Raw genomic sequence first — 20714 nt, 5'->3', positions numbered from 1 at the left:
AAAATTTGAGAGAAATTGGTCGAATCGTTCCAAAGAAATCGAATTTAAAAAAATAAAATAAAAAGTATTTTAATATTCGATTTCTCAGAAACTATTCAACCGATTTCATTAAATTTTTTTATTTTGTCATAAAAATTGCATTCTTTAAAATTATGTACCTTACGTATGTAAATGTGTACCTCGCAATTCAAAATTGTTTTGACTATAATTAAGTAAAATAATAAAAAATAATAAATATTTACTGAAAATTAATTTTTTTTTTACCTATAATTCTTTGGATAAAAGAATTATATGCAAAAATATTTCTTTGGATAATCTTTGAATAAAAGAATTATATGCAAAAATGTAATTCTTTGGATAATCTTTGGATAAAAGAATTTTATAAGTGTATGCAAAAAAAATTTTCAATTCGCTTAAAATGTTCCCGAGATATAGCGAAATACGAAAAATTAAAATTAATATTAAGAAGTCTGAACTTTGCATCCCGTTTCTGATCAAATTAGGACCAGATTTTTTAGACTTCAGCTACCTCCAATATTTTGAGGGTCAGATATACATATTCATTGAAAAAGGTTACATTTATTCAGAGAAAATACGTTTTTGTGTCTGATTTAAAAATTTAAACTATCGTCTGCTCTAATTAGTTGACATATTTGAGGCCACCTCCTCAAACCATTATGAATGGATTCAGTTCAAGAATGTGAAGATTCCATAATTTGATCTAAAATTATTCAGGTTGGTCCGTGATTTGTTTTGGATACTGTACATTAGAAAACGACGCAACGCATATTTTTATTGATGCAACGTGCAAATAGTAAAGTTAAAGAAATCATTTTGAACTTTTATCTAATGATTGGGTTATCACGTATAAAATTAATAATTCGTGAGACTAACCTTAGAAATTGCTAAATATTTGAGCGGAATATAATTTATAATAGTTATAATTAAATTAATAATTACGTAATTTATAATTAACAATTATATAATTTATAATTAAAAATTATATAATTTATAATTTATTATGGAATACAATTTTTGTCACGTTTTTTAGTTAAGAAATCAGAGACGAATGCTTACTTTCTTTCAATAAACAAACCTTTTTTTTGGACTTTATGAGGACAGCAACCTAGCTGTAAAATACCGTTCCGACATTTTATGGGACAAATTTCCAAATCCATTGTAAAACGTTATGATTATTTAGTAAAACTACGCTTTCGTGTCTGATTTCGTAACTTAAATTGTTTTTTGCACAAATATATTTTTGAATTATATTTAAGGTTAGTGCTTAAATAATTAAGAATTCCTCACATTACATGAAAATCTAATTACTAGATCAAAAGTTATTAAGGTGTTTGCTTTTTCTTTTTACTCTTCAAAAATTCGTAAATAGCCTTCGACAATTTTAACAAAATTTTTGAAAGTAAAATCAAATCGAAATTTAAAAATGTGCTTCATAAACGTGAAAAAAGCCCTCAGTTTATAGTCTTATGCATACATTTACTTACTTTTTTCTTGAAAATGCTTCTAAAATCCTTGAAACTACGCAAATCACTGCCGAATTGAGAAAAAAATATATAAACGAGTTTATAAAACTCAGGGAGCTAAGAATTTGTGAAAATTCACATAAATGTAAGATTGTTTTAATTATAAATAAGCAAAAAAATCATCCGATATTAAATCAAACCATAACTCAAATTTAAGATAAATTTGGATCTGATAATTTGCTTTGCACATTTTAACAATTAGGTAAGCAAATCAAAATTATAAGTACTAGGAATCTTTTGAGTAAATAGATGGTAATCCAGATTAAAAATTCTGTCGTGGTCTCTAAAATTACAATTAATTTTGAATTTTATACTATCTGAATAGTCTTGAACTATGTGTAACAAAAGCAGAATAGAATTTTGGTGAAATGAAAAAGTCTTTTTCATAATTTTCATTGGAAGTTGTACATATTAAATAGTGCACGACATTTACTTACAATATATCTGCCACATTTGATGAAACATCATATTAGCACAAGAAAAAACCATGTTTGAAAAAACACATTACTAGATTCTAATAAATGCTGAAGGTTAAAGATTACTGCTATATACTTGGTCCGACCATTATTATTCTAGATATATACTAAAAATTCAATAAGCTAAATGCGAAAATGATATACATTATCAATGGCTAAATTATTAATAATCATGTTTTGTTAAGTCATGTTTTGTTTATATAATTATTTCGGACAGCAACAAATATTGTAATAAATAAAATTTGTTAGTTTTAAAACCAACAGTGTATAGCAGCTCATGCTTTCACTCAATACTTTTACTTTTGATATATTTAACATGTAACAAAAAATCCCATCATTGTTTCAGAAATATTGGCATTGTTTTATTAAATAAAGTGTGATTTTTTCATAATATCTCTGGTATTTTCTAAAAACATTTAATTTTGCCTACAACTTTCGACTATATTACATTACAGCCCTACAAATCGCCTCTGCAGCTCATTTGCCGACGATCCCTTTAGACAACATGCGTCTGATTTGAGAGATCATGTAGCCTACGCGATCAATTTGTGGGCACCTCACATCGCTGACGCAATCACTACTTTGGCAGCTCATTTAGCAGGTACGATCATTTCGCTTACAGCTCATTTTGCCAATATGATCGTTTCACCGACAGCTCATTTCGCTTAAACACTTATTTTGAAGACATAATCATTGCACAGACTTTCTAATTTCACTGACACAATTATATTACATGCTTACACTGTAAAAAAATGGACACTCGATTATCACGAAATTTCCATCGTTTTTGACGAAGCTGTTTCCTGATAAACAGTCTCCGAGTAAAAATTTCGTCAAAGTGACTAAATAACTATCGTTACTTCTTCGAGGAAACAAATTTCGTAAAAATTGAAGAAATATTTCGTCATTCTTTTTTTTCCAAATAAAGATAAACTTCTAGTGCCTAATGTATCTACCTCTTTTAATAATCGCTTTAACGTAAGCACCACGTAAATGGCACGATACAACAAGAACAGACAGATAAATTACATTCATGCCCGAAGAGGGATTCGAACTCTGGATCTTACTGGTACAATCTCAACTTCTTGCCTACCATATAAACCTTGTAGCGTAATCCGTCAGTTTACTTTCGATTGTCCAGTCGTTTTTCTAGTTTCGTCATTGTAGCTAGAAATTTCCCATATTGCAGTATGAAGAGGTTTCGAATAGAGGAAACATTTTGTCATACAACTGAGAGTTCACGTTTCGTCACAAATCCGGTGATTTCGTGACGAAATGATTCCCAAAATTAACGAAATACTGATCAAGGATTGTTGAGTCGTCAAAAGTAAGAGTTTTATTTCTGAGTGTACATTTGATTTGCCTTTTTTGTCTAACCTAACTTTATTAATTGCTAATTTTTTTTAAAATATTGTTCTGGTTATTTTTTTCAAATTTCATTTGTTTTAAAATTTGAGGTGCATTTATCTACATTAATAATAATTCAATCAAAATTTGGTTGCCGCTGAGACTCGTAGAAGCAATTATTAAGTTCAGCACTGTATAGTTTGAATTGAAGTTGATACCAAGTTTTTAAAGTAGTTTGTTTATGAAAATCATTTAGAAATATGTCATTAAAGTTTCGCTTGGAAATTTTTTTTTATCATTTTATAATATTGATTTTCAATCAATAAGTTTACAATTAGATTATGATTTCTTAGAGATACATTAATGTTTACGATTGTTTTAATCGTTGTAAGTATGCATGTACGCTGAAAGTATAAGCATTTCTTTTTCATTTATAAATTTAGAAAAAAGAATATTCAATGTTTTTGATATACAAAAATGCTTTTATGCTTTACAATATTTCAAACATATTTCTGAAACGAAGACGAGACTTCTTGCGCTGTATAAGTTAAGGGCAGAGTTAAAAAAAAATTAACCATACGATTCTACTTAAAAGCTACTGAAGATATATTTAATTCAACTTTTTTGCAATATTTGTTTTTAAAAAGTATCTGCCAACTACAACTATGACTTTTAAAATTATCTCATAACTACATAACACATAAATGCAAATTATAACTATTACATTTGCATTTGTATATATTACATTGTCTGAAAATAATTGATTTTGTTGCTTAATAGATGCTAAATTCATTTTGTACTAATGTATGCAATATTTAGTCCACATGTCTCAGTCTTGGTGTTACTCTGGAAAATAGGACGTCTATCGGCATTTTGTCGTCATAAAGAGCTGGTGCTCTAAGAATTATGCAGCCTGTCCCTACTATGCATGCTATTGAAAATATCCAAAGGAAAAGTCTGTCTAGAACCATTGCCACGTATTGCCAATCACCTTCAATCTAGAAATAAAAAATTTGATTATTATTTGGAGTGTTTTTTACTATTCTACTGAGGAGATATGCATAGTATTCCACAAAGACTTCCATTAGTACGTGTTTTTAGAATACTTATTGAACTGAAAACAACAAAAATGGTATGCACCTTGGAGATCAAAAACTAATATTTAAGTAAAGAAAAAACCAAAAACGATGACGAAATCGGACAAAATACAGTAGAGAAAAGCGAATATGACAAACATCAAAACATGTTTAAATGGAGGCTAAAGCTATAAGGTCTTTCTATTAATCGTCTTTCAATTCATTTCTTTTTTTCTAAACTTGTTGCTTGCCACTAAACAAGTCTTGTTGCTTATTAAGTTTGACTTACTGTTCTGTTGTTTGGCAGATTTTGATAGGGTTTTCGTTTTTTTTCCGGTTAATTATTAATTTGTGGAATTGATATTTAATATTTATTCTTTTTTTAATGAAAGTTCAAAAAATAAATATTGAATGTGGTTTTTAAGGAACACTTTTTATAATTTTAGAGTTGTGACACCTAAACTTTTTCTAATCTTCTTTTTTTAGAGATAAGATGTCAGTAATTAATGTAGCTTAAATGTGGGGGATTATTCGGAGGTTAAAAGTGAATGATTAAATGGGGGCTGTATGTCAATGATTGAATTGAGGTTATGCCTGGATGATGTTAGGATCCATCAATAACTAAAAGGATATAATAAGTTGATAATTAATAATGGTGATGAGCAGTTATTTTTTTACTTGAAAAAAATTGTGCTTTTTTATTTTCATTTTTGGCTATTTTAAACACAGAAAGAGAGCATAAAATATATATTTTTTTAATTGATTTAAGTTTACTAAAGATATTTTAATTTGAAATAAATTTTTTCTTGATGTAATTTAATAGTTTAGAAAAATTATTTTAAAAATAGGAGGAATTAAGAAAAAAAAATGCATTAGTTTTGATTTCAAACTTATATTTTAACGCTAGAATATTATGATATCACTTTAAAATGTAATTTAGATTTTTATTTGAACTAATAACAAAACTATTTATGTTTTTAATATGATATTAAACATTAAAAATATTTAGTAAATAGTAAAATGTTTTAGATATTTTTATTATAAATATAGCAAAATATTAGGTAATAAAAGGAGAAATAATAAATAACTAATGGACGAAATTTCCTTGAAACAAAATAGAAACTGTGACAAATAGCTAAGTATGTATAGCCTGAAATTTATTTTTTCTCAAGATTTAATTTTTATTATTAATACTATTTCATCCAAACATTTTTACTGAGAATTTTTTTTTAAGATTTATACTCTCAAAAGGAAGGATAAAAGGATCTTAGAAGGGAAAAAAAAGTTAAAATATTTTGTTATTACATTTAGAAAAATAAAACGTTCTAAGACAAACGTCATACTCAATGCCTCGATCAAGAAAAAGGGAAAAAAAAGAAATAAAAAAGGGGAAAAAAAGAAAGAATGAAGTAAAAAGAAAAAGAATAAAAATGGGGTGTAGCGCAAAGATATATTGCGCAAAGGGGATTGAAAATCTGAAGTACCGCATTTTCAGTGATGTATGGAAGGGAGGCTAAATCTATCTTTCACTGGTATTGTAAAGGGGATTTGACAAATTAATTTCCCTACAGATCAATAAACGTTATTGATCTTTCATGAGAGTTATATCAATGATCTTAGGAATTCTTATTTCTCTGAAATAATATTTTCTAAATGATTTTGAAAGATTTTAATTTAATCACTGTTGCACTTTTATGATATGCTTATTTTATTGAAAAATCTTGTAGGAGTTGAAATTAATTATTAGTTCATGAACATTAAAGAATTTATATTTTTCTAAATTTATACAAATAAAAAAGATTTGAAATATAGAGAATGTGTTCTTCGCAATTCTGTAGCAATAAAGTAAATTTTAAAGAAATTATCCTTTTGAGCTTTCGGTTACTAATTTTCTAAAACAGGAATTTCCCAGTTTTCGTTCTAGTTAACATATATTTCAAAATTTATTATGTATTATTTCTACTTACCGTATTTATATGTATTCAAATAATATTTAAATGTAGTAGGTATTCCTTCTGTGAAGCTTCAATATTTTTGCATAATATTTAAAACGAAAATTATAAAAAGTTTTTCTTTTTAATAACGGCAGGCACTGAACTTTCGTTCTTCGCCTTAGAAGATAATAGAAGTGTTGCTCATTTATATGTGTATTATGCACCATTACCCAGTGGTCACCTGTGAACCAAAGTCACGGAGGCGAGCAATATTACCTACGCCACACTGCCACAGATAACCGATGATAGGGTGGGCCACATTCACACTTCACATAACATGGGACAACACACAAAGAAACATCGACGCCCTCAGCGAGATTCGAACCGCAGCCATTGACTTCGAAATCAGACTCGCTAACTACTCTGGCATCTAGCCGGTAATAATGAAATCATCCTATATTTGCAATATTATATTAAATAATATTGGTAGAATTTCTTAATATTTACAGGTTTGCAAGAAATAACAAAAAAATTATCTCATTAGCAAGAATTTTAAAATATTTTTTATGCTAAACATTGACCCAAACAAGTATCCAAGCTTGTGCGAGAAAGTTGATTATACTATGTTAACTATGCAACTTAGAGCCAAGACTACTCAAGAATGGTAATAGCAAGGATTCCACGGGCGAATAAAAATACAAAAAGTAGGGACTAATAAAAATCAAAATTTCATTAAAAGAGATTAAAATTAGAAACTTTTTCTAACATATTTTTTTCCCAATTTACTATTGAAAGTGCATACACAGAATCTTTTTGCTTTGAATGTGAATTATTCGAAATGTAAACCATAGTAATATTTACGATTGAATATTTAAAGAGATCATAAATAAATAAAAATGAATTGAGTTTTTACCACTGTTTGCATTTTTAGTTTGCTTGGGGCATCCCTGTACTAGGCATATAATCCTGGCGTTTTTTACCGCACTTAAATTGTCACCCTTTTCACCAGATCAAATCTGAATCGACTAGAATTCCCATTCAGTCTTTCTTGGTGACAACTGCTTGCTTAAGGCATGGCAGAAAATTTTTTGAACATTGTTTCAGGGACCAAAGCAGTTACTCTGGAGTTTTTGTAAATATCATGCAAATAGTAATGTATCCATGTTTTTTTAAGTTACTGTTGAGATATTTTAGCAGGTATCATTTAGATGTTTTTGGTACCTTATACCTATTGTAAAAATATCAATAGTTTAGTGAGAATGTAATAGTTTAGTGAGAATGCATCAATAGAAAGTGAGAATGTACATTAAGCCGTAAAAATTGATGGAAGATCAGCTTATGGAGAGATAAGGGCGTTTTTTTTAGTTATTCAAACTAGTCATAATCTATGTCCTTTTCAGTTTTATTGTAAAAGGAAACTTTTAAGAAAACATGCTAAGGAAAATGCACAAGAAATGATTTATTTTGCTTAAACGAAAATTGCCTTCAAGTTGTATTATGAGTTGTGCCAGTATTGCTGCTGAAGGAATGTGCATTTGCATATTTACACCTGTTCTTAATCCAAAACTCGTGTGTTTTGAGTTGTGCCACTATTGCAGCCCATATGGTTGTTTGAATGATTTTACTCTGGTAAATATTGTGACTTATTATGACTTAAATGATTGAAAAGAGTTGAATTTAAACCATTTAAGTAGCCTGAGTTGACAAGTAGGAAAAGATTTACTGCTGTGCACATTTTTAAGTATCTCATTATGATTGCTTCTGTTTGCTTTTCTCGCTGCCATTATGTTTTTTCTAAATGAGCTTCATATGGGAAGAACTTGAAGTGATATAAGGTGGAATCTTACTTTAAATTGTTTTGAACATTTTTAAGAGCTTTTTGGGGGAAAAACCTTGACTTCTTATCTCTTCAATAAGATGTTTCTATGTATTGTGCAGCTATGTCGTACCTATTTGGAAAAAAATATCAAGTATTGTGTGTGTAATAGACTAGTGTGATAAAATTTTATAGCCACATCTTGGGAAAAATGTTGGAAATGCATCACTAAGTCTTTCATGTCGCGTTTTAAGTCTTCCATATATTCATTGAGAAAAAATATGGTCAAAACAACCAGAATATGGAGAAACTTACCATGTTTCCGGATCTACGATAACACCAAGAAGTTCCGTAATTTTTACTGAAGCACTATGGTAATGATTTCGGTAAAGTTAACAGTAATATACGATTTTAAAAAATAAGATAAAATTTAGTTAATGTGATAAAATTTGTTAATTTAATCATGATAACGTTAGGGCAGGACATAAAAACCACTTATTCGGTTGAATTTACTTTTCAGTTTTGAATTTTTTACTAAATGTGTTTTAATAAAAACTATATATTTGAAAACAACACCTTTCGATAAGCCGTTACTATATGAACGGAAATATTACAAAATGAATGGTTTTGATATTTTCTTACCAGGATTATGGTATTTCCCCCCCAGAAATGTCCTTACCATGCAATATGGAAATTTTCCTAGATACCTTTTTCATAATACTTGTACTTCAGAATACTTGATCATTTGTCTAAAGAGAATTACCTCAGATTTTGGAGATGACTCAACGTAAGAAGGTCACAATAACTTAACAGTTAAGAAATCGTGAATTTAAAATAATTAATAGTAAAAAAGAGTAACATTTATAATTTTCAAGAATCAAATAGTTCCCAAAACTATTTGAAAATATATACATTACTTGAATTGTTAAATTAAACGAAAAATACACTTAGCGTGTTTTCAATAAAAACTAAATTGCAAAATTTATTATGAGTAGTAAAATGTCTTATTAACTATTTAAAACTTACAAACTATTTTCACATAAAAGGGAATTTGTATCATTTGATCAAGTTTTTCAATCCAACAATTTTGTTTTTGCCACAAAAAAGTATATCTTAATATATATATAAAAAAAGAGACATTGTTTCAATATGATTACCTATAAATACTGTTAAGCTTTTGATGGTAAAAAAAAGGCTGTTAAATAAAAGATGATACTCATAATGAGTAACTAAAAGTGAAGCTTCTGCTTTCTAAAGTACCATTTAACACTCTACCGGATGAAGGGTCACAACTTACCGGAAATTCGCTCTTCATGGATAATCAGTCAATCACGGTGAAGCTTCCTTTAATGAAGGGATGAAAATGGATGGAAAATGTGCTTTTTGTGGAAAGAAAAAATTAATAAAGTGCCATTGCTTCCGAGTACCTACTTCATTATAAGAAATAAAACTAAATTTTAGCAAGAGCGATTTGAATACTCTTTGATTGCTCTTATAACCATTGTGTAACATTATAGTTACTGGACATATTAAGATGAGTTGTTATGTCAAATATATAATGCTTGTAAAAAAGTTAATGACAATTATTATGAGTTAAATTAAATTTTTATTTATCTCTTTTATGATTGGAAATTCAGTTTGGAAATGTTTTGAGAACTAAAAATGTAGAAAAGTAAACATTATCAATCGATTAATTAAATGATATAATTGTTTACAGGTTTTTAATAATTTAAACGTTTTAAGTTTATAATTTAAAAATTTTTATCACAGATTTTTAAATATTTGCTCAGTTAAAAAATATATAATAATTTATAAAAATATAAATACGATTATTCCTTGTAAGTATTAAAAAAATTCTAGAATGTCACTTTAGGAAACAGAACAGCCCTGAAAATAATATATATATATATATATATATATATATATATATATATATATATATATATATATATATATATATATATATATATATATATATATATATATATATATATATATATATATATATATATATATATATATATATATATATATATATGTATATATTTAGTTAAAAAGTAAAAACGAAGATAATAATCTATTTCATTTCATGAAATAGAGAATTAATGGTAATCATTTAACAATTAAATTGCTGGAGTAAAGAGTTGTATATATAAAAATAATCAGTGCAAGAACTTCCTTTTTCTTGCGATTCTAAGTCATTATTTTTTTTTAATTTTCAAAGACATGTGCATATAGTTAATACAATATTTTATTACCCTCTCAGTAAAATTATACAAAACTGAAAAGTAAATTTGACCGAATTAATGACTTTAAGCGATGCTAAGGTATCTTAATAAATTCCACATTTACCAAATTTTATCACATATTATGAAGACATATTCTATAGTTAATTTTACCAAAAACATTATCAAAACGTTTACCAAAATCATTATGAAATCACTATCCCAGATTTTTGGTGTTCCCATAGACCAAAAAATTCCCAGAAATTTTATCATACTCTGACAGTTTTGACCATACATTTTTTCGCAAATTAGAAAGAAAAAAATTCCAATTAACGAAAATGTAATCGGCACACGGAAATAGGCATGACCTAATAGGCTTTAAAAAATTGCAGCTAATATTTAATTTTTTTATTTTAATACAAGAATATTTTTTTAAATTCAGTTTTTAAGGCTAAATTTTAGTTTAAAGTGAAGATCTGAAAAAAAAAATCTTACTCCAAAATTTTTTTCAGCTCTTAAGTTTTATAAAAAGTAAATTCTAAAACTGATATTTGTTTTTAATTTTTGCTTAAATTTTTTTGTTAATTTTTTTTGTTAAATTGTTTAAAAGTTTCTTTTAAGTCATTTCTAGGTACTAAAAAAATTCCTTCCATTTACTGAAAACTCATCATTACCTCTGAGTAGGAATCCAAATTCTCCATGTGTTGCGATATAAATCGAACATTTAGGACAGCCCTTTCCATTTCTTCATCCTCCTGCCTCTCAGCCAACTGAAGATTGGAATCGTGACTATCAATATAGGAACATTCTATTTCACTCGCAACGATTCTTTCTCTGTCCAAAATGGCACCTGGAACGGTATCGCTGATGTCCACGTTATTAAACTGGCTCAAGATAGTTGGCTTCGTGCCGGAGGTGTCCGACGATTCCTGTGGATCTTCCGGTCTTTTCATCAGAAGAAATTTAGGCAGAATTTCGAGGAAGACTTTCCGCACCCAAGGCGCCATTTTGTGAGTTGCTGGGGACCGGAAGTTAACATTAAGTACCGCAATGGTCACTATAACTGAGAACGACACCAGGATCATGGTGAACAAGAGGTACTTTCCCAACAACGGTACAGTCAGAGAAGTAGGCGGGATTATCTCTGATAGAAGAAGGAAGAATACTCCCAGAGATAGCATGATTGAAATAGACAAAGATACTTTTTCTCCGCTATCAGATGGCAAATAGAATACCAGGATAGATAGAAAAGATATGGCAACGCAAGGTATTATTAGATTTACTGTATAAAACAGTGTTTTTCTTCGTATGGTAATGTTGTATGTGATATCTGGGTAGGGTTCTTCGCAGCAGCTATAAAAACGTTCTTTTCTTCTGGCCGGGACTGCCATTATATCCCACTCTACGCTGAGGTAAAATTCGCTGAGATCGATACCTATTGGTATTTCTGGTTCTTCTTCTCGCTGATGCTTGTGCTTCAAATCTACCTGGAAGTATTAAGAAAGATGTCTGATGTAATATCTTTAGAACAATAAAATGAATTTTATTCTTAGTTACATATAAGTAAGATATGAAAATAATATGCACAGTTGTAATAAAAATAGCATTCATTGATTTTTAACATATGCTAATTGCTTTTCTTTGCCAACAATAACTAAACTTTTTTACAACTGTTTTGTTTGCTACATACGTAAAAGTTGGATTCATGCTGTAAAATATCCGCGTAATTAGTAACAACAGGGTTTGTGAAATTTTATTCAAGGACCAAAAGCTTTGCAATTTTTTCGGGCAATAAAATATATTTTTTGCATACAAGTAACAAATATGCAAATTATATACAAGTAACAAATAAAAATAATAATTATATTTTTCATTTCTTTAAATAACAAACAATTAATAGAACATTTATTGATTCAAAACGTGTACTGTTATTAATATAATATTTTTTTGCAGTTATAACTAAATTTGTGAAGCTGTTTCTTTCCTACAACTAAAGTTTTGTTAGCTGCGTGAGACACACGAACTTGAAAGTTGGGTTTGTGTTGTTTTAAATTTGTGTAATTGGTAACAGTGAAATTTTATTCGAAGACTGACAAAATACATACAATACAAACAATACAATACATTTATTATAAATTATGTTAAGTAATAAATGAAAATAATAAGCGTAGTTTTCATGAAGCATGTTTTCTTTTTTAAAAAATGACAAACAAATAAATGTAGCTTCAATTGATTCATAACGTGAGTTATTTTTTTTTGCAGTAATAACCAAACTTTTTCGCAACTGTTTTTTTCTTATAACTAAAGTTTTATTAGCTGCAAGAGACATACGAATGTAAAAGATGGGTTTATGTAGTAAAATATCTGCGTAATTAGCATAACAGCAGAATTCGAAAAAATTTTATTCAAAGATTAAAAATTTTGCAATTTTTTCACAGAGCAAAATGTATATTTTTTGTATAAAAATAATAAATGAAACACACGTAACGAATATACAAGTTATAAACAAGTAACGATGAATATAATATGCATAGTTTCCATGAAGAATGTTTTTCAAAATAATAAATAAATAAATAGAACATACATTGATTAGTAACGTGTACCTTTTTTTTTTTGCTTTCATAAATAAACTTTTGTGCAGTTGTTTTTTATTTTCTTACAACTAAAGCTTTTTTTTCAGCATGGGGCACTCGAACCTTAAAGTTGGATTTCTGTTGTAAAATATATACGTAATTAGTAACAACAGAGTTTAAAAAAAAATTTTGTTGGTTTTTTCTTGCATCAACTTGCTAGAAGAACAAGAAAGAAACCTGTGCAGTTTTACATTATAGAAAATCAAGGAATACTCTTGATGTGAAATATATTACTTACATTGAACTTACAGTAGTTAGAGTATTAATGCAGAAAATGTTAATTCAAAAAATTTAATGCAAATTACTGACTTGTTTTAGCAACCCACTCAAGACATACTATGCTTGAAAAAAGTACAAGGACAACATTAAATTTAATGAAAATAAGGTTAATTTTCATTTCATTTAGATGTAATTTTTATATGTATCAGGTTAGTTTAGACTAATTTTAATATGTCTGGCTTTTGTCATAACATTTCGTAATAACACTTATAGCGCATAGAAAAATTGCTTCAAAAAATGGATTTTACAAAAATTATCAATATGGAAAATATTTTAAGCTCATGCTCTAAAATAATTAAAATTTTCCTCAATAATCAAGAAAACTACCTTCTCTTAATCACTTTAATGAGCTGAGAGTTTATTGATCCTAAAAGATTTCTTAAAGTGTCTACAGAAATTTTTTCTGAAGTGTCTTTGATAGCGAAAATAAGATCCTGTTTACATTGATATCGCGTGCCATTTCTCCAAAAGTCTTAAATTGGATTAAGATAAGAACTCTTCGCCGGCTAATCAATTAAATTTACAGAATCAACTTAAAACGAGAGATTTGCGCTTTTAGAAACCTGTATCAAAGCATTATCCTGTTAAAAAATTTAGTCCCCATAAGTAATCAGTGGCATTTCAGGTAAAAAACTTTATTCTAGCATATCAACATATTTGTCCGAATTTATTCTACTGTTGATAAAGACTACTAAAATGGTTCCATTTGTCGCAAAAGCGGATCAAACGATTACTGAGCCACCACCATATTGTCGTTTGCAATACATATCTTTGGTTTTTCGTAGATCGTACCAAAAATAACGTAAACCACTAGTTCCGTTAGGGTTAAATATTTTTTGCAAAAAAAAAAAAAATACATTAATCCTTTCTTTAATGAGGGAAATGCATTTTTTCTCAAAATTAACTCTTTTTCTGATTTGTAAGAGGTGGACGTGGCACAAAGTTTCGATAAGAAAGATGAAGTTGTTTATTTAAAATATTTCGAAATTTAAAATATTATTTTATTAAAATATTTTCTTGATGAACATAGTAAGTTCAAATTTTGTCTAACTTCATTTGAAGTTCCTTTTTTCTGGAAAGTTCTCTTTACAATCATTCCATTCTGTTCACGATTGAGAATTTCTGGTCTCCCAGATCCTTTTTCCATGCAAGAAAATTAAGAACCAATCATTTTATAGCTCTTGATTTTTTTTTTAAATTTCCCGATCTACATTCTCTGAAGAGAAACAATTTTCCTTTTTTTTCAAATTCAGAAATATGAGTTCCTTTAAGTTGAAGCTGAGTTGGTTCAAATGTCAGAGTGAAAGTCGACAAGTGCGATATTTTTTTCACAAACCGATCTTTTTTCCCGGGAATGTCATTTTCTGTTTTCAAATATGCAAATTTTCAATAATTAGGGAAGAAAAAAGCAATATTCCTTTACTTTTTTTCCAATATCATTTCTACTTAAAAACCAGAAAGTAAATTTAAACAGATAAATATTTGAAAATTTTACTTAGTTTACACAAGAAATGATTTAATGTTACTCCTATTTTTATTTAAATTTATCCGCGATTCCGCAAACAAGAATCAAGAATTAGCGATTTTTCACGCGCTCTTATACTTTTTCTGATCACTTTATAAACAAGAAAGAAATAATAAATTTAGCGTACTTTTTTGCTACCTAGAGCTTTTGAATTCTTTAATGAAACAAACACAAAAAGTTACTTGTTTTGAGCCATATACTAAGAATTACGTGCTTATTAAATTCCAGTTTATATTTCTTGCTTTGGAATTGAATAGGACAAACTGTTTCCTTTTCCAAAAAGATTTGCTATTTCAATTATTCATTTGAAAATAAAAAAATATATAGATACTTTTTTAACCATACTTCCAAACAATGTTTTCATCATTGTAAGCATGGTTGGTTAACATGAAAACAAGAATGGTAAATAATTTCATTTAAAAATAATTCTCAATAAAAAAGAAGCTATGTAAGATATGTAATGCTATGTTAGATATGTAATGCTATGTAAAGCTATGTAAGAATAAAGCTATGTAGGAAGGGCCATCTCCTATTTCAGACATAGCCGTTTTAATAATTCCATTTTTAATCTAACGATAGCATTATTCTTACAGATATAATCTGTATAGTTGCTGTTGCATTCTTGAAAATGTCATATTAAAAAACATAGCTACTTCAATTAACTATCCTACACCAAACAACAAGTGTCAAATAATTCATATGTTACACACTTTTTTCATAACAATTCTATCCTAGTTTCTTTTACGAAGCAAAATTAAAACAATGTAAACACTAAGAAAATAAGATATAATATGCATACTAACATTTCCTTCATAGCTTATATAAACGCCGCTTGCTTTTTTATCACTACTTTCATTCCGAAAAAGAATTATTCGAGAGCTCACATCAGAAAAATAAAGTTGATAGAAAAAACGTAAAAAAAGCCGTACCGGTATATGGAATTCGGTATTTAATAAAGATTGAAAACAGATAATACAACGTTTTAAAAAGTCTCTTCTGTCCAATCCAACTTTAAGCATAGGAATAAAGCAAATATACTTCTCAAATTTAAAGAAGACTTTTTATGGTGATAGGCAACATATAAATGAAAGTGATGAAGTAAAAGTATCCTCGCTAAAGCAGATTGTCAGCTAAGATGCGTCATAGAATTTCAGACTCTATAATTTTAAGCCAAATATCGTGATGGAGGCAATGTAGTCAGAATTGCGCCCTGGCCACCTTTACTTTAGTGATTTCGACAATTTTAATTTACAACAGAATTAGTATTTAGTAATAATCGACATTAGCAATAATCAGCAGGGTGTGTTTCGAGTTATCACCGTGAACAGATTTCCATCCATTCACAATGAGAGCTCAGTGCCTTTACTAAAATATATCGTGGCTTAGTGAAAGAATGTAGTTATTTTAATTAACTATCCCTCATATAACAACAGCTTTAAAATAATTCATATACTAAACACTTTTTTTTAAAAATTATAATCCTACATTAGATATTTTTACGAAGCAAAGTTAAAAAAATAAATAAAGCACTAAAAAAAAAGAAAAGAAGTTCTTGTTCATCCAAATTCTTTAACCTATTCTTAAAGTAAAGAAAGTATAATATGCTTACTAACATTTCCTTCATAGCTTATATAAACGCCGTGGGTAACGCACATCTTATTTTATCAATACTTTCATTCCGAAAAAGAATTATTCGCGAACTCACATCAGAAAAATAAAGTTGATAGAAAAAACGAAAAAAACTCGTTCCAGAATATGGAATTTGGTATTTAAAAAAGATAGAGAGTAGACAAGACAACGTTTTAAAAAAGTCTCTTCGGTCTACATGGCTGAAGTAATAGGGTCCCGCGCATTAGCATGTATTTGCATGCATGGAAATTTCTAGAAGATTATAGGATGGAACGGTGGGTGGAGAGAGTCGTTTGTCTGCGAAAAGTTTATGGCGGAAAGGCTGATAGAAAAATGTTATAAAAACCATGGAAATTCTGAATAAGAGGCCTCCAGAAAAGATAACAATATTTATTTTTGCTCCAGCAATTCTGCGAATGCCACAATAATTATAGAAGGGAGGGTTGTTATTTTTTCTTCAGATATTGCATTATTGGAGAAATGCAAATGTGATATTTTAAAATTATTTTTGGGGTTTTGAAAAATGTGCCTGACGCGATAATGAAATGAATTTTGTAGTAGTTATTAAGTAGTTCAAAACATTAAAGGCTCTTTTAATTTTTAATAAGTTAATGGAATTTTTTAAAACCTAATTTATGCTTTATTTTTCATTTGTTTTTTTTCCAACTTAATAAGGTTACTATGTTTAAGTAATTATGCTATCATTCGTTTGCCCGTCTACTATTCTATAACAAAGTAACACAATGAGTACAAGTTAAGTCTGAATTAAGCGTTAAAATATTTATAGTTAAAATTTCAACTTAAGTGTATAATTTTTTTTAAAAAAAAGTCTTACAATATATGATTTATAGTGATTGTGGACTGAGAATGAAATTATCTTTCAAAATATCATAGGGAGTTTTATTTTTTAATAATTTATGGAATTTTATTTAGTCTAGTCATGTTACTTTTTCTCTAAATTATGGTGCTTTTATTCATACAACGAGCCTGTTCTCATTTACTTCTGAAGTGCAATAATAGCTTAATAAGATAAATTTCAACTCAATAATGTAAGAATTAAGTTTTTATAACATCGTATGGTAATTTGAAAATCTTATAAAATAAATCCAAACAGAGAATTAAAAAAAACATAAATTAAAAAGAACTGCTTTTTGCACAGAGAAATAATATTATGGTCGAAACTACCAGAATATGGTAAATTTCGAGTGTTTCTGGCTCTATCGGAACACCCAAAAGCTTGGTAATTTTAACCAAAGCAGGGCTCGAAAAACCGCCCGTCCTCGGCGGTCAAAAATTCCCGGCGGACAACGAATTTCTCGAATCCGACGTTCGCGCGGACGGTCATTTTCCCGTTTATGTTCGTGATACATTTTCAATTTTTGTTATCTTACAAGAGTCTAGCGCCTCACTTCTAAAATGACTCTCTAATTTAGAAATACAGCAACATACTGCATATGGTGGAATTGATGTTTTCTCTGTCTGGGAGTACTGTAGCTGTTGAAAGGGGCCTTTCAGCAATGAACTTACAAAAAAACACATTACGTACTGGTCTTAAACAAGAAGCGTTAAACGCAATTATAAACGTCTACCTAAATGAAAAACCCCTTTCAGATATATGTGCAGAAACCTATGTAAATCATTAGCTTGATTGTGGAACTGGCAAACGTCATATTTGATTCTTAAATGAATCTTAATTCTTAAATGAAGAACGCAGTACCCGCGGATAAATTGACATTCCAGATAACTTGACTTTTGTCATTTAAGTTATTTCATAAAATAAATACTAGGTTACTATTAGTAACCTAGTATTTCTCTTATTAATGTATAATGTAATCCTATTATTTGTGATCCTAGTAACTACTAATTCATTGCGCAATTTATATAAATATTTGCAGTAAATAGGAGAAAATTATATTTTTATTTTGTTAGAAGCTACAGGTTAGTTTCAAATGAGGACGGGTACATTGTTGGACATGTATCCACGGGGACGGGTAAAATTTCTGAGTTTTTTCGAGCCCTGAACCAAAATGCTCTGGTAATGAGTTCAATGAAATTAAAAATAAAATATGGTTTAATAATATGGGCTAAAATTTGGTAATTGTGGAAAAGTTTTTCTAATTCATCATAATACTTTTGAGCACGGCATAAAATCTACTTATTATGTTAAGTTTACTTTAGAGTCTTGCATTTTTTAGTAAATGTGTATTAATAAAAACTATAATTTTGAAATTCAGACTTCCCGTCAAACTGTCACCATATAAATGGAAAAAATAGAAAATGCATGGTTTAAATATATGTTGGTTTTATTAGATGTAATTATGTTTTTTTTTTCCAGAAATACCATTACCATACATTACTGCAGTTTGTTCAGAATCTTTTTAAATAAAGTTAGTAAGTTAATGAATTTTGCAGTTAAATTTTTGTAGTTAAATGAATTTGTTGTTAATTTATAATGTTGTTGATTGACTATAAAAATAGCACTCACTTCTAGAAGCGTTTTTATTATTACAAACATCTCATTACTTAATACGCTTAATCTAAATAAGCGTTTTTTATGATATTTTGGAAACCTGAGGGTTTGAAAATATGAAATTCAATTTCCTGTACTTCAAAAGTGTAGTGTCATCAACATAATAGCGATCTAACTTTGCAAAAGGGAAAAAAATAAAGAAGAAGGAAAAAGAAACTGAGCTAAACTGCTTGACGAAATATATTTATTTCAGTAATTGCATTCCACTGAACAATAGAAAAGCTATCACGATACCTTAAAAGTGTTTGAAAGTTAGCAATTTCGCTGTCCTGATTAATGTTGTTTGCCTCAATAAAAGTGGACTATCCTGCAATCAGAAAGGACAGAAAGATATATTAACTTATCTAACTTATCTAAGCTATAGGATTGAGATTTGAAAGCCCAGTTTAACATTTCGAACAGCAGTTCATTTTTTGGAGGATAACCAATTGTCAACACAGGATGAGAAATATCTGGATCAGCCGAGAAACATTTTGATCCCGAAAAAATATTTCGAGGATGGATTGGCCAGTCATATCTCCACGCCTGAATCCCGCAGAACTTGTCTTGGGTGCTCTTAGGAAAGTAACTGTACTTCCTTGTCCCACTCGTAATGCTTGTGCAGTAGCTTGGAAAAAGGCCAGAAATCGAAATTAAATAACTGATTTATTATACTAACATTCATGGCTGTTTTGTTTTAATAATGTGGGGCTAAAAAGCTGTATTGTTTGCTTTTCTCAGGTATGCAGGGAATATCAGCAGGGGAACTGCAAACGTCCCGAAACCGAGTGCCGGTTCGCCCACACTCCTGATCATATCACAGTGGACAGTGGTGAGGGAATGGTCACTGTATGCATGGATTTTATGAAAGGTAGATGCTCGAAAGACATGTGCTGATATTTCCATCCGACGCCCCACCTCCAGGCACAGCTGAAGGCCGCCCAGAGCCGAGCGAATGCCACTAAAAATACTTGCTTCTTCCTATGTAATCCCTCTATTCTGCATGAATTCTCATCTTTCTTTCAAGCGAATGCAAGCACACTTTTTAGAACACTTATGCTTTTTATTTTTAAATTTCAATTGCGTCACAAGTATCACATTTATATGTCAAAAAAAATTACAAATAATGGCACCACATAATTATAATATTTAGAAAAATCCATTATCGTTTATAAAAAGTAGTCATATAAAGTCGTAATGGAGAGTAGGATTTATTACCCTTGTCGACTCCTTGAAAACAGCAAACTCCTGAAAACTGCAATTTCTCGACCTCCTTGAAAACAGTATAAGATTTTATTGTGAAACTTGATATCTATTAGAGAGGGTCATATTTCATAGTAAATCTGCCTCAATTATCATTTTTCTGTATCCTTTTTGGACAATCATGAAGTAATATTTATTGATTTATGATTTCGTATTCGTGTAGTTACATTTTTGTTCAAGTGATATATTTTTCTCAAATATTTCACGTGATTTGTTTAAAATATTCTTGTGAAAATATTCTTGAAAATATTCTTGATATATTGTCTACATATTCTTGAAAATATTCTTGAATATATCCATGAAAATATTCTTGTCTCTAAGCTGTTGAATATATTTGTGCATCATTTTTTAAGAAGCTACTCGCAGGAGTAAACAGCGTCAAAAAGAATAGACTCGTGTTGGTTCAATAAATCCATCGAATCAAACATTCATAATAGAGTTTTCACTCCCTCTTAGTT

At 28.9% G+C, this 20714-nt stretch overlaps 1 protein-coding gene across 1 annotated transcript in view; it reads right to left on the bottom strand.

Moving 5' to 3' along the window:
* Positions 1 to 2930: 2930 nt before the first annotated feature.
* The window catches only part of LOC107439542 (acetylcholine receptor subunit alpha-like 1), a 131287-nt gene continuing 113503 nt past the window's right edge, over positions 2931 to 20714 (bottom strand). Inside the window, exons 5-6 of the mRNA XM_043050920.3 lie at positions 11093 to 11905; positions 2931 to 4365 (exon numbers count right to left, since the gene is read on the bottom strand). Coding sequence (XP_042906854.1) covers positions 4183 to 4365; positions 11093 to 11905 — 996 coding nt within the window. The 3' untranslated portion in view covers positions 2931 to 4182. The remainder of the gene's footprint in view (positions 4366 to 11092; positions 11906 to 20714) is intronic.

The sequence above is a fragment of the Parasteatoda tepidariorum genome, chromosome 6, assembly GCF_982258835.1.
Source record: "Parasteatoda tepidariorum strain Cologne lab strain chromosome 6, Ptep-v5.0, whole genome shotgun sequence".
Taxonomy (NCBI): Eukaryota; Metazoa; Arthropoda; class Arachnida; order Araneae; family Theridiidae; genus Parasteatoda; species Parasteatoda tepidariorum.
Note: the sequence above shows the minus strand (reverse complement) of the source record. Positions and strands in the feature narration are given on the sequence as shown.